At 44.3% G+C, this 12,810-nt stretch overlaps 1 protein-coding gene across 1 annotated transcript in view; it reads left to right on the top strand.

Moving 5' to 3' along the window:
* dnah2 (dynein, axonemal, heavy chain 2) overlaps positions 1-12,810 on the top strand; it is a 503,144-nt gene that overhangs the window by 10,105 nt on the left and 480,229 nt on the right. Inside the window, exon 4 of the mRNA XM_063048700.1 lies at positions 9,464-9,634. Within this exon, the coding sequence (XP_062904770.1) occupies positions 9,464-9,634 (171 nt within the window). The remainder of the gene's footprint in view (positions 1-9,463; positions 9,635-12,810) is intronic.

The following is a 12,810-nucleotide window of genomic DNA, read 5'->3' as shown; positions in this document are numbered from 1 at the left end:
ACAGGCTCTTCCAGCCCAACGAGCCCATGTCACCCAATTACACCCACGTGACCAATTCACCTACTAATCCACATGACTTTGGACTGTGGAAGGAAAGCAGGGCACTCGGAGGAAACCCAAGCAGTTATGAGGAGAATGTACAAACTCCTTACACACAATGGTGGGAATTGAATCCAGTTCACTAGCTCTGTAATAGTGTTACGCTAACCTTTATACTAGCGTGTTGCCCAAGTACGCAGTCTAGTTGGTCACAGAGCTTAAGGAATTATCAGGGGCTCATGAGGACACTTGCAAACTTGTTCTACAACCTAACATGTTAGAATACTCCAAACTGGTCTCACTCCATGCCCTCCGTAGTGCTCGTTATGATATGTCATTTGCATCATTGACCAGCACAGCCTTGAGGAGGTGCTGGAGGCTCTGGCACCAACATAGCATTTCTACTTCTTATGAACCTTACTAATTAACTAACCCTAATTGTATGTTTTTTGGAATGTGGGAGGAAATCAGAGCACCCACAGGAAACTCCCACAGTCACTGGGAGAACATACAAAACTTACAGAAAACAGTGGGAATTGAATCCTGATTACTAGTCCTGTAAAGCATTACGCTAACGTGCCACCCTATTGGATTCTGGATTTGGAGTCAGATATTGCTGCGCTGCTTGTGGTGGAATTATTTGAGATCTTTATGGAGGGAGGGAGGGAAGAGATTGCATCAGACAGCATGGAAGCAGACCATGCGGCTCACCTTGCCCATGCTGACCCCTGGGCACCCATTCATATTAATCTCTGTTTCCCGATTTAGGCACCTGCTAATACTGAAAATCTGAATGTAGTTTAATAGTTGATGCTGCACGCAGTCAGAGGAAACCTTCAGATGTCACAGGAGACATCTGAATCCACCATTAGGGCAACAAATGAGTGCTTGAATTGTTAATACTGTACTACATTTGCCAGGTAGTCATGAGCAGCAATTTGGTCTTGGTGATTTATTTTGGTTTTAAAATTCTGCTTCAGAATAAGTCTGAAATATTTTGGGCTTGTTGATGTACTTGATACAAGGTTTAGACAAATGTATTCCACTGAAGGAAGGGCAATAATATCATTCTGCATTTATATTACTACTACCTGCTTAAGCCCATCATCCATTTTGGGGCATAATAGGTCACCAACAGCAACACACCAGGGTCTTCTGTCCTGGGTCAGTCTTTCAGGTTGTCCCCAGGACCTCTAGGTGAAGATCCATCCTCTCCCAGAGATGAGGTCTTCGGAGGTTCTATTGGTGTTTCTTTAGCTCTGGATTTTTATGGGATGTGGTTGCTAACCCCATGCCCAACCCTCCTCCTTCTGCAGCTGGTCTTGGGACCATCCATGATGGAGTTCTATCTAATCTGTGCCAAACTCTTATTCTGCCTAATCCTATCGACCAGCACCTGCATCATAGCCCTCCATAACCTTGCATCCATTTACTTATCCAAGCTTCTCTTAAATGTTGCAATCCAATCTGCTTCAGCCACTTCCATACTTGCACCACCATCTGAGTGAAGAAGTTACCCTCAGGTCCTCAAATATTTCTCCTTTCACCCTTATCTAGAGCCTCTAGTTCTAGTCTCATCCAATCTCAGTGGACAAAAGCCTGTTTGCATTAACCCCTCATGATTTTGTGTGCCACTATCAAATCTCCCTTCTCCTCTGCTCCAAAGAATAAAGTCCTAATCTATTCACCCTTTTCCTGTAACTCAGGTTCTCAGTTTCAGCAACAGCCCTGTAAATTTTCTCTGCACTTGTTCAATCTCATTGATATCTTTCTGGTAGTTAGGTGACCAGAAATGTATACAATACTCTCAATTAGGTCTCACCAATATCTGAAACATCTTCAATATAGCATCCCATCTCCTGTACTTTGATTTATGAAGACCAATGTGCCAAAAGCTGTCTTTACAATCCTATCTACCTGTGGCTCCACCTTCAGGAATGATGGATCTGTATTCCTTGATCCCTCTTTTACACTGCACTCCTCAGTGTCCTACCATTCACTGTGTAGTTTCTACACTGGCTCGTTCTCCCAAAGTGCACCACTTCATACTTGTCTGCATTAAATTCTGTCTGCCATTTTCAGCCCATTTTTTCAATTGGACTGCTTAAAAACCAGATCATAGAACAGTAGAGCACAGTGCAGACCCTTTAGACCACAATTTTGTGCCAACCTTTTAACCTATTCTAAGATCATTCTAACTCTACACTCCCACATAGCCCTCCAGTTTTCTATCATCCATGTGCTTGAGAGTTTCTTAAATGCCCCTAATATATCTGGTTCTACCACCATACCTGGCAGGGCATTCCATGCACTCACTATTCTCTGAGTATATGTTTGGAGGTTCCTCCAATCACCTTACAATTATGCCTCCCCATTTTGCCATAGGGAAAAAGTCTCTGACTGTCTACTCGATCTATGCCTCTTATCTTGTACCCCTTTATCAAATTACCTCTTATCCTCCTTTGCTCCAAAGAGAAAAGCCCTGGCTCACCCAATCTTTCCCCAAGATTTGACAACTAGCCTCAGTAGGAGATATTAGAGAATTGACTTTGAATGGGTTCCATGGTCTTTTTCCTTTTGTGGCTGTCTATGGGAAGACAAATCTCAGGATTGAATACTGCATACAGACTTTGATAATAAATACTTTGAATTTGAGTTTGGCCAAGGTGACAGGCTCATGAACTGAACTGTCTCAAAGAATGAGATTCCAGGGTTTAAGGAGGAATCTAGAGTAGAGAATGAGGCTTCTGTGAAACAGGAAATTCATGGAATGAATCCGAAGTTGGGATTCAAGGACACAGAGATCTGAGGGATGCAGGTTTTGAGCTTTCAGAGAAATGAAGATTTTACACCAAACACCCTGTAGGACTGAAAGCCTTTGACTTTTCAGATCCTTGTGATCCCTAAAGACACTTCCCTCCCACTGAATTACATGTGAGGTATGGTTGTCAAGGAGGAATTCAAGGCAGCCATCTTGCATATAGGAGGTTCCATAAGCACCAAAGGGATGAGATCATGAATGTAAATGAGGAAGATCACCAGAACAGATAGGGATCACCAAAAAAGACAGGCAGATATATTAGGGACATTTAAGAAACTCTTCGATGATAGTGAAATGGAGGTCTACGTAGGAGGGCTGGGCAGATTGATCTTAGTCGAAGGGCCCTCTCAACCCCATTTCACTGCCTTCTCCCTGTAATCTTTGATATCCTTACTAATCAAGAACCCATCAATCTCTGCTTTATACCCAATGACTTGCCATCCACAGCTGACTGTAGCAATGAATTCCATAGATTTACCACCTTCAGGCTAAAGAAGTTCCTTTTCATCTCTAGTCCCTTCATTTAAAGGGATGTCCTTCCATTCTGAGGCTGTGCTCTCTGGTCCTGCACTCCTCCACTATAGGAAGCATTCTCTCCACACCCACTCTACCTAGGCCTTTAAGTATTCAATAGGTTTCAATCTAAAACTCCAATAAGTACAGGAACAGAGCCATCTGCTTATAAGGTAACCCTTTCATTCCTGGAATCATTCTTGTGAACCTCCTCTGGACCCTCTCCAATGTGAGCACATCCTTTCTTAGGTAAGCGCCTTAAAACTCCTTCCAATGCTCCATCCACCCCGTCAAGTCTCCTTTGAACCTTGTATATTGGATTAAGGTCACGTCTCATTCTTCTAAATGCCAAGAATATAGACCCAAACTGTTTAGCCTTTTTTGATCGGGCATCCCTCTTAATCCAGGAGTTACCTTGGTGATCCTCTACCTCCAATGCTACTGTTACTTTTTTTTCAGTAAGGGGACCAAGACCACAGAGTATTCCAGGTGTGGCCTCACCAGCACTCTGTACAAAGCTCTCTATTCTTAAACCTCAACTCAGTTGCAACTCACCTGCAGAAGGTGCATCCAGCTGCAGCTCCTATCAGAGCGAGTTAGGGAATTGGAGCTGGAGCTGGATGAACTACGGATCATTCGGGAGGCAGAGACAGATAAGAGTTATCGGGAGGTAGTCACACCGAAAAGACGGGAGGTAGGCAACTGGGTGACTGTCAGGAGATGGAGGGGGAGCAGGCAGAGAGAGCAGAGCACCCCTGTGGCCATTCCCATCAACAATAAGTAGACCGTTTTGGATACTGTTGGTGGGGATGACCTACCAGGAACAAGTTGCAGTGGTCCTGTCTCTGGCACTGAGGTTGGACCCTCGACAAGGAGGGAAGAGAGGACAGCGGTAGTGATAGGGGATTCTATAGTCAGGGGGGCAGATAGGAGATTTTGTGGGGGAGATCGGGAGTCTCGGGTGGTATGTTGCCTCCCTGGTGCCGGGGTCTGGGACATCTCAGATCGGGTGCAGGTTATTCTCGAGAGGGAGGGCAAGAATCCAGATGTTGTGGTCCATGTAGGGACCAACAACGTGGGTAGGAAGAGTGAGGGGGTCCTGCATAGTGAGTTCAGGGAGTTAGGTGCGAAGCTGAAGGGCAGGACCTCCAGGGTAACAATCTCAGGATTGCTACCTGTGCCACGTGTGAGTGAGACAAGGAACAGAAGGATTATACAGATCAATACGTGGCTGAGAGGTGGTGCAGGAGGGAGGGTTTCAGGTTTTTAGATAATTGGGCTTTGTTCCAGGGAAGGTGGGATCTGTTCCGACGGGACGGTTTACACCTGAACTGGAGGGGTACTAACATTCTTGCAGGAAAGTTTGCTAGTGCTGCTTGGGGGGGTTTAAACTAAATTTGCAGGGGGCAGGGATCCAGAATGTGAGAGAGGATAGCGAGATGAAGTATAAAGGACAGGTGGGGACTACACGGTTCCGGAATATTAAGTGTGAAGTAGAGAAAGGTGAGACGGAACGAGTGATAAGGAAGATACATGTGCAGAGGGATGGTCTGACGGAACATGGAGTTAAATGTGCAGAAAGAGTAAGTAAATTTAAGAAGGACAATAAAATTCAAGGGGCGTATAGCCCGGTGAGAGTTCGGGGAGCTGGGTTATGCACAATAGGCAGCGATTTAAACAGAGAGAGGAGAAATGGGTTAAAAATTCTATATCTGAATGCACGAAGTGTCAGAAATAAGGCGGATGAGCTTGAAGCTCAGGTGCGAATGGGTAACTGTGATGTTGTTGGGATAACGGCGACATGGCTGCAGGGGGATCAGACCTGGGAATTGAATGTACAAGGGTATACGTGCTATCAAAGGGACAGAAAGGTGGGCAGAGGGGGTGGGGTTGCCCTGTTGGTGAGGAATGAGATTCAGTCCCTTGCAAGGGGGGACATAGAATCAGGAGAAGTAGGATCAGTGTGGATAGAACTGAGGAACAGTAAGGGCAAAAAGACCCTAATAGGTGTTATCTATAGGCCCCCAAACAGTAGTATGGATATTGGGTGCAAGTTGAATAGGGAGTTAACAATGGCATGTGGCAAAGGAAATGTCGCAGTAGTTATGGGGGATTTCAACATGCAGGTGAACTGGGAAAATCAGGTTGGTACTGGACCCTAGGATAGGGAGTTTGTAGAGTGCCTACGGGATGCATTTTTGGAACAGCTTGTACGAGAGCCGACCAGGGATAAGGCTATTCTGGATTTAGTGTTGTGCAATGAACAGGGTTTGATAAGTGATCTTGAAGTAACGGAGCCATTAGGAGGTAGTGACCATAATATGCTAAGTTTTTATCTGCAAGTTGAGAAGGATAAGAGCAGATCAGAAGTGTCAGTATTGCAGTTGAACAAAGGAGACTATGGAGCCATGAGGGAGGAGCTGGCCAAAGTTGACTGGTCGGGTATCCTAGCAGAAAAGACAGTGGAACAGCAATGGCAGGTATTCTTGGGAATAATGCACAAGGTGCAAAATCAGTTCATCTCCCGGAGAAGGAAGGATTCAAAGGGGGGAAAGTGGCCACAGTGGTTGACAAAGGAAGTCAGAGATAGCATAGCATTAAAAAAGAAGTATAACAGAGCTAAGGTGAGTGGGAAGACGGATGATTGGGAAATTTTTAAGGAGCAACAGAACTTAACTAAAAAGGCAATACGGGGAGAAAAAATGAGGTATGAACGCAAGCTAGCTAGGAATATAAAGGAGGATAGCAAAAGTTTTTTTAGGTACGTGAAGAGAAGGAAGATAGTTAAGAACAATGTTGGGCCCTTGAAGAATGAATTGGGAGAAATTGTTATGGGAAACAGAGAAATGGCAGACAAATTTAATAAGTACTTTGGATCTGTCTTCACTAGGGAAGACACAAGCAATCTCCCAGATGTATGGATGGGCCAAGGACATAGGGTAACAGAGGAACTGAAACAGATTGACATTAGGAAGGAAACGCTGGTGAGTAGACTGATGGGACTGAAGGCTAACAAATCCCCAGGTCCAGATGGTCTGCATCCTAGGGTACTAAAGGAGGTGGCTCTGGAAATTGCAGATGCATTGGTGATCATTTTCCAATGTTCCTCAGATTCAGGATCAGTTCCTGAGGATTGGCGAATGGCTAATGTTATCCCACTTTTTAAGAAAGGAGGGAGGGAGAAAACAGAGAACTATTGCCCTGTTAGCCTAACATCAGTAGTGGGGAAGATGCTAGAGTCCATTATTAAAGATGAAATAGCGGCATATCTTGATAGCAGTGATAGCATTGGGCTGAGCCAGCATGGATTTACCAAGGGCAAATCATGCTCGACTAATCTATTGGAGTTTTTCGAGGACGTAACCAGGAAGATCGACGCGGGAGATCCAGTGGGTGTGGTGTACCTTGACTTTCAGAAGGCATTCGATAAGGTACCACATAGGAGATTGGTGGGTAAAATCAGAGCTCATGGCATTGGGAGGAGGATATTGACATGGATAGAAAACTGGTTGGCAGATAGAAAGCAAAGGGTAGCAGTGAATGGGTGTTTCTCAGAATGGCAGGTGGTGACTAGTGGGGTGCCACAGGGCTCGGTATTGGGACCATAGCTGTTTATGATTTACGTCAATGATTTAGAGGAGGGCATTGTGAATAACATCAGCAAGTTTGCTGATGATACTAAGCTGGGTGGCAGTGTGACATGTGATTAGGATGTTAGGAGAATTCAAGGTGACTTGGATAGGCTGGGTGAGTGGGCAGAAACTTGGCAGATGGCGCTTAATGTGAATAAGTGTGAGGTTATTCACTTTGGGAGCAAGAACAGGAAGGCAGATTATTATCTGAACGGTGTGGAGTTAGGTAAGGGAGAAATACAAAGAGATCTAGGAGTACTTGTTCATCAGTCTCTGAAGGTGAATGAGCAAGTGTAGCAGGCAGTGAAGAAGGCTAATGGAATGTTGGCCTTTATTACAAAGGGAATGGAGTACAAGAGCAAGGAAATCCTTTTGCATTTGTACAGGGCCCTGGTGAGACCACACCTGGAGTATTGTGTGCAGTTTTGGTCTCCAGGGTTAAGGAAGGACATCTTGGCTGTGGAGGAGGTGCAGCATAGGTTCACTAGGTTAATTCCTGGGATGTCTGGACTGTCTTATGCAGAGAGGTTAGAGAGACTGGACTTGTACACGCTGGAATTAAGGAGATTGAGGGAGGATCTGATTGAGACATATAAGATTATTAAGGGATTGGACAAGATAGAGGCAGGAAATATGTTCCAGATGCTGGGAGAGTCCAGTACCAGAGGGCATGGTTTAAGAATAAGGGGTAGGTCATTTAGAACAGAGTTGAGGAGGAACTTCTTCTCCCAGAGAGTTGTGGAAGTGTGGAACGTGCTGCCTCAGAAGGCAGTGGAGGCCAATTCTCTGGATGCTTTCAAGAAGGAGCTAGATAGGTATCTTATCGATAGGGGAATCAAGGGTTATGGAGACAAGGCAGAAACCGGGTATTGATAGTAGATGATCAGCCATGATCTCAGAATAGCGGTGCAGGCTCGAAGGGCCGAATGGTCTGCTTCTGCACCTATTGTCTGTTGTCTATTGTCAATACCATTTGTCGTCGTAACTCATTTGATGGACCTGCCTGTTATGTGTCTGTGATTCATTCATTAAAACACCTAGATCCCTCCAAACTTCACTCCTAGTCATCATTGTCACGTTGACACTCGAATTTATTGTCAGTCCAGATGTGTGAGTGCACAGGAACATTGAAAAACTTACTTGCAGCAGTACCAAAGCAGTAATTTATGCACAGGAAAAGCATAAATTAAACAAAATTATAAACAAATTTTTAACAGAAAGAACAATTAGAACAAAGAAAAACATTTTAGTCAAAATGACCAAAGTGGTTAAATGTTGCTCAACTGTTGTGTCAGTCGGTTCAATAATTGAACATTTGAAGTAGCTGTCCCTCAGCCTGGTGGTGTGGGACTTCAGGTTTCTGTGCCTCCTACCTGATGGTAGTTGTGAGAAGGAATCATGGCCTGGATGGATGTTGTCTTCTTGAGACAGAATCTCCTGAAGACACTATCGATGGTGGGGAGGGATGTGCCTGTGATGTATTGGGCTGAATCCACCACTCCCTGCAACTTCTTACCTTTCTGTGCATTCAAATTACTCTACCAAACCCTGCTGCAACAAGCATACTTTAACAGTACATCTGTAGAAATTTACTAGAGTGTTTCTTAGCCTCCTAAGAAAGTAAAGACACTGGCGTGTTTCCCATCTATGTGCTGGCTCAGGCCAGGTTGTCTGATGTACAGTATCAACCTAGGAATTTGTACTCATTTGCAAAGGACATTGCTGCACTGTGATTGTTTGATTGCTGCCACCGAACTGTCCATGCTCACCAGAACAGGCAAAAGGAGCCCCAGTCTGACATTTCAATCCAATGCCAGCCACTCTGACAAGTTTGCACTTTTTCATTTGTAGATCCTAGTGTCAACCCAGAGCTTCGACATTAGGTTCCTGAAGTAGGAGATGTTTTGGGCAGAGTCTCTTCATGAGAACTGAAAAGGAGGAATGGGGGAAGAAGCCAGAATAAGAATGGTGGGGGGCGGGGAGGGAGGTGGGAGAAGTAAAAGCTGGGAGGTGATAGGTGGAAGAGGTAAAGGGCTTAAGAAGGAGGAATCTGATGGGAGAAGAGAGTGCATGATGGGAAAAAGGGAAGGAGAAGGGGTACTAGAGGGAGGTGAGGAGAAGGGGTAAGAGGGAAGCAGAATGGGGAATGGAAAGGAGAGAAGGAGAGGGGTAGAAATTACTGGGAGTTGGCTAAATCGATGTTCATGCCATCAAGTCGGAGGCAATCTTGACGGAATATGATGTATTGCTTCTCCAGCCGGAGTGTGGCCTCATTATGGCAGTGGAGGAGGCAATGGACTGACAATTCAATTATTTCATTTTGTTTAGAGATACAGATGGAACAGGCCCTTCTGGCAGTTGGAATGGGAATGGTGAATGTAAATGGCCACCGCGATATCCTTCCTGTGGCAGATGGAGCAAAGGTGCTTGAACTGAAACCCACTGTTTCTGAATGCAGGTTGACCTCTTCAAAAGCCGTGTGCTTCTGGAGGGTCTCCAGCCAGAGATGTGGACCCTGGAGCACGACCAGATGCTGACTGCGTTCGCTCAAGATGTTACTCAGAGGGTTCTAACTGTGTTCATGGATCAATACTCTGGGCTTCAGGTGACCCTTGGCACACCTGCACAGGTGGGTACATTGTGGAGTGATTCTAGTGGGCACAGGATGAGTGGGGAGCACCTGGTAGGCTATTAGCCCCACGAGTCGTTTCATTGTTCATTCATCAAGATTGAATACAAATTATTCTGTTCAAGATTTTTAAGGATAAATATTTTAAAGATTACATTTATTTCTCACATGTTTGTGGAAACATCGAAAAACACTGAAATGTATTGCTTGCATCAACGACCAACACAGTCTGAGGATGTGCTGAAGGAAATCTCCAAGTGTTGCCGTGTTTCCAACACCCACAATTTATTAACCCTAACCCATACATCTTTGGAATGCGAGAGGAAACCCATGTGATCATGGAAGGAACATACAAACTTCTTATTTCAGCGGTGGGAATTGACAGCTGGTGCTGTAAGTTGTTACGCTAACAGATATGCTACTGTAACACCCGTGCTATCTTACTACATGGTCATAGGGCACTATAGCAGGCCCTTCAGCCCATCTAACCTGTGCTGAACTGTTACTCTGCCTAATCCCATTGAACATAGTCCTCAATCCCCCCCCATCCATGTACTTATCCAACTTTCTCTTAACTGTTGCAATTGAACCCGCACACCCCCACTAACACTGGCAGTTTGTTCCACCCTCTGAGTGAAGAAATTCCCCCTAAGCTTCCCCTTAAATACTTCACCTTTCATTTCTGAGATCTCCAGTGGACTGCAGGCCTTAGACCTTTGGCGAAGAGGGTTCCATTTCGCCACTGTTCATTGTGTAATTAGGTGCTTCCTAGTATCAGAGAGTGGTGGGTGTGTGGAACAAAAGTACATAAAAAGTACTTTTGTTATGGACTACCTAGTTTAGAAAAGAAACACAAAGCTCTTGGAAGTTTATATTATTCAATTTTAATGCTTTACTGTGGTAAATAATTGAAAATGCATTCTTTCTGAATGAATAATGCAGCTTATTAAGATCATTCTAGTATTTCCGATGCAGTAATACACACACATTTGTCGTGTAATACATGCACAAAAACACTCTCAAAAATATGTTCTTTTGGCCATTCATGACTGAAGTTGGATCACGTTGTTCTGCTTTAGAAATGTGGGGCATGAGCAGGAATTAGGTTTACATCACATTTTATTCAGCTATGGAATTTAAGAAGTTAATCAAATTTAGTCTTGGAATGTGCTGAACTTAATTTTGCTATTTGTTTGGGGATTTGGGAAGTGAATGCAATCTGAGTGACTTCAGGTGTGGTTCACTGCCATTTGTCCAGTTATCACAGCTTAACTATGGCAGCTTTCTGTGTGTCTATGTGTTCTACAAGACAGATGAAAGAGAAAGGAAGAAAGACTTATTCCATTCCATTGATACGCTCTAGAATTCAAGATCACTGTGTAACTGATTTTGCTAGCTTCTAGATAATTTTTGGCATCATTGGTTGATCTGTGTGTGTAAGCCAGTTTACTGAATTTTGCAATATTGAGATATTTCCTGACTCAAGGAGCAGGGATCATTTGACTGAGTGGACATGTGGATTTGCAAGGCTTGCAGGCTCCCCAGAGTTTCAGAGCATGATAGACTGCAATCCCGGGACACTTCAGGCATACATTGAATATACAACTTGTGTCCTTTCGGGAGTAAATTAAAGAAAATCTCATCATTAATGGCTTGATTCTGGGAATTTGTATGACTCTTTTCAACCCAGGCAGTGTGTCTGCTATATTTTATCTGACTTACTATGTGGAAAGTCAAAATGGGATAAAAGATGTGTTCTTTATTAACCTGTCATTGCTTGACAAGATGCACAGATTGCCTTTACACTGATAATCAGTAGACCGCAGAGAGTAATAGAGTTATATAGCACCAAAATTGGTCTTTGCTGGCAAGTATCTATCTATACACATCACCTCCCTGAACATCGACGACTCCTCCATAGAGATCATTAACAGCACCAAATTTCTTGGTGTTCACCTGGCGGAGAATCTCACCTGGTCCCTCAACACCAGCTCCATAGCAAAGAAAGCCCAGCAGCGTCTCTACTTTCTGCAAAGGCTGAGAAAAGTCCATCTCCCACCCCCCATCCTCACCACATTCTACAGAGGTTGTATTGACAGCATCCTGAGCAGCTGCGTCACGGCCTGGTTCAGAAATTGCACCATCTCGGATCGCAAGACCCTGCAGCGGATAGTGAGGCCAACTGAGAAGATCATCTGGGTCTCTCTTCCCGCCATTACAGACATTTACACCACACACTGCATCCATATAGGAAACAGCATTATGAAGGACCCCACGCACATCTCATACAAACTCTTCTCCCTCCTGCCATCTGGCAAAAGGCACCGAAGCATTCGGGCTCTCACGACCAGACTATGTAACAGTTTCTTCCTCCAAGCCATCAGACTCCTCAATACCCAGAGCCTGGACTGACACCAACCTACTGCCCTCTACTGTGCCTATTGTCTTGTTTATTATTTATTGTAATGCCTGCACTGTTTTGTGCACTTTATGCAGTCCTGGGTAGGTCTGTAGTCTAGTCTAGTCTTTGTGTTGCTTTTACGTACCTCAGTGTAGTTTTTGTATTGTTCATGTGGTACCATGGTCCTGAAAAACGTTGTCTCGTTTTTACTGGGTACTGTACCAGCAGTTATGGTCGAAATGGCGATTAAAAAGTGACTTGACTTGATAATAATCCCATTTATGAGCACTTGGTCCATAACTTACTATGCCTTGGAATTCAAGTACTTGTCCAGATGATTCTTAAATCCTGTGAAGCGCCCACCTCACCAGTTTCTCGAGGCAGTACATTCTGGAAGGCAACCACTGTCTGGGTGTAAGAAAATTTCTTTCAGATACCCTGTACATCTCTTAATCCTCCTTAAAACTACTTAGGTCAAAGGTTTCTTACTTTCTAAGCCTCTTGTGCATCTGTGGAATTCTTTGCCACAGGCAGCTGTGGGGGTCAAGTCTTTATATATATATATATTAAAGGCAAAAGTTAATTGATTATTGATTGGTCAGTGTGTGAAGGGATATGGGGAGAAGGCAGGATACTGGGATTGAGAGGAAAAATGCATCAGCCATGATGAAGTGGAAGAGCAGACTCGATGGGCCAAATGGCCTAATTCTGCTCCTCTGTCTTATGGTCTTGTGGTCTAACCCTAAGGTGTAGTGGTAGTGGTAGAGGGAAATTA

Source organism: Mobula hypostoma, chromosome 5 (assembly GCF_963921235.1).
Source record: "Mobula hypostoma chromosome 5, sMobHyp1.1, whole genome shotgun sequence".
NCBI lineage: Eukaryota > Metazoa > Chordata > Chondrichthyes > Myliobatiformes > Myliobatidae > Mobula > Mobula hypostoma.
Note: the sequence above shows the minus strand (reverse complement) of the source record. Positions and strands in the feature narration are given on the sequence as shown.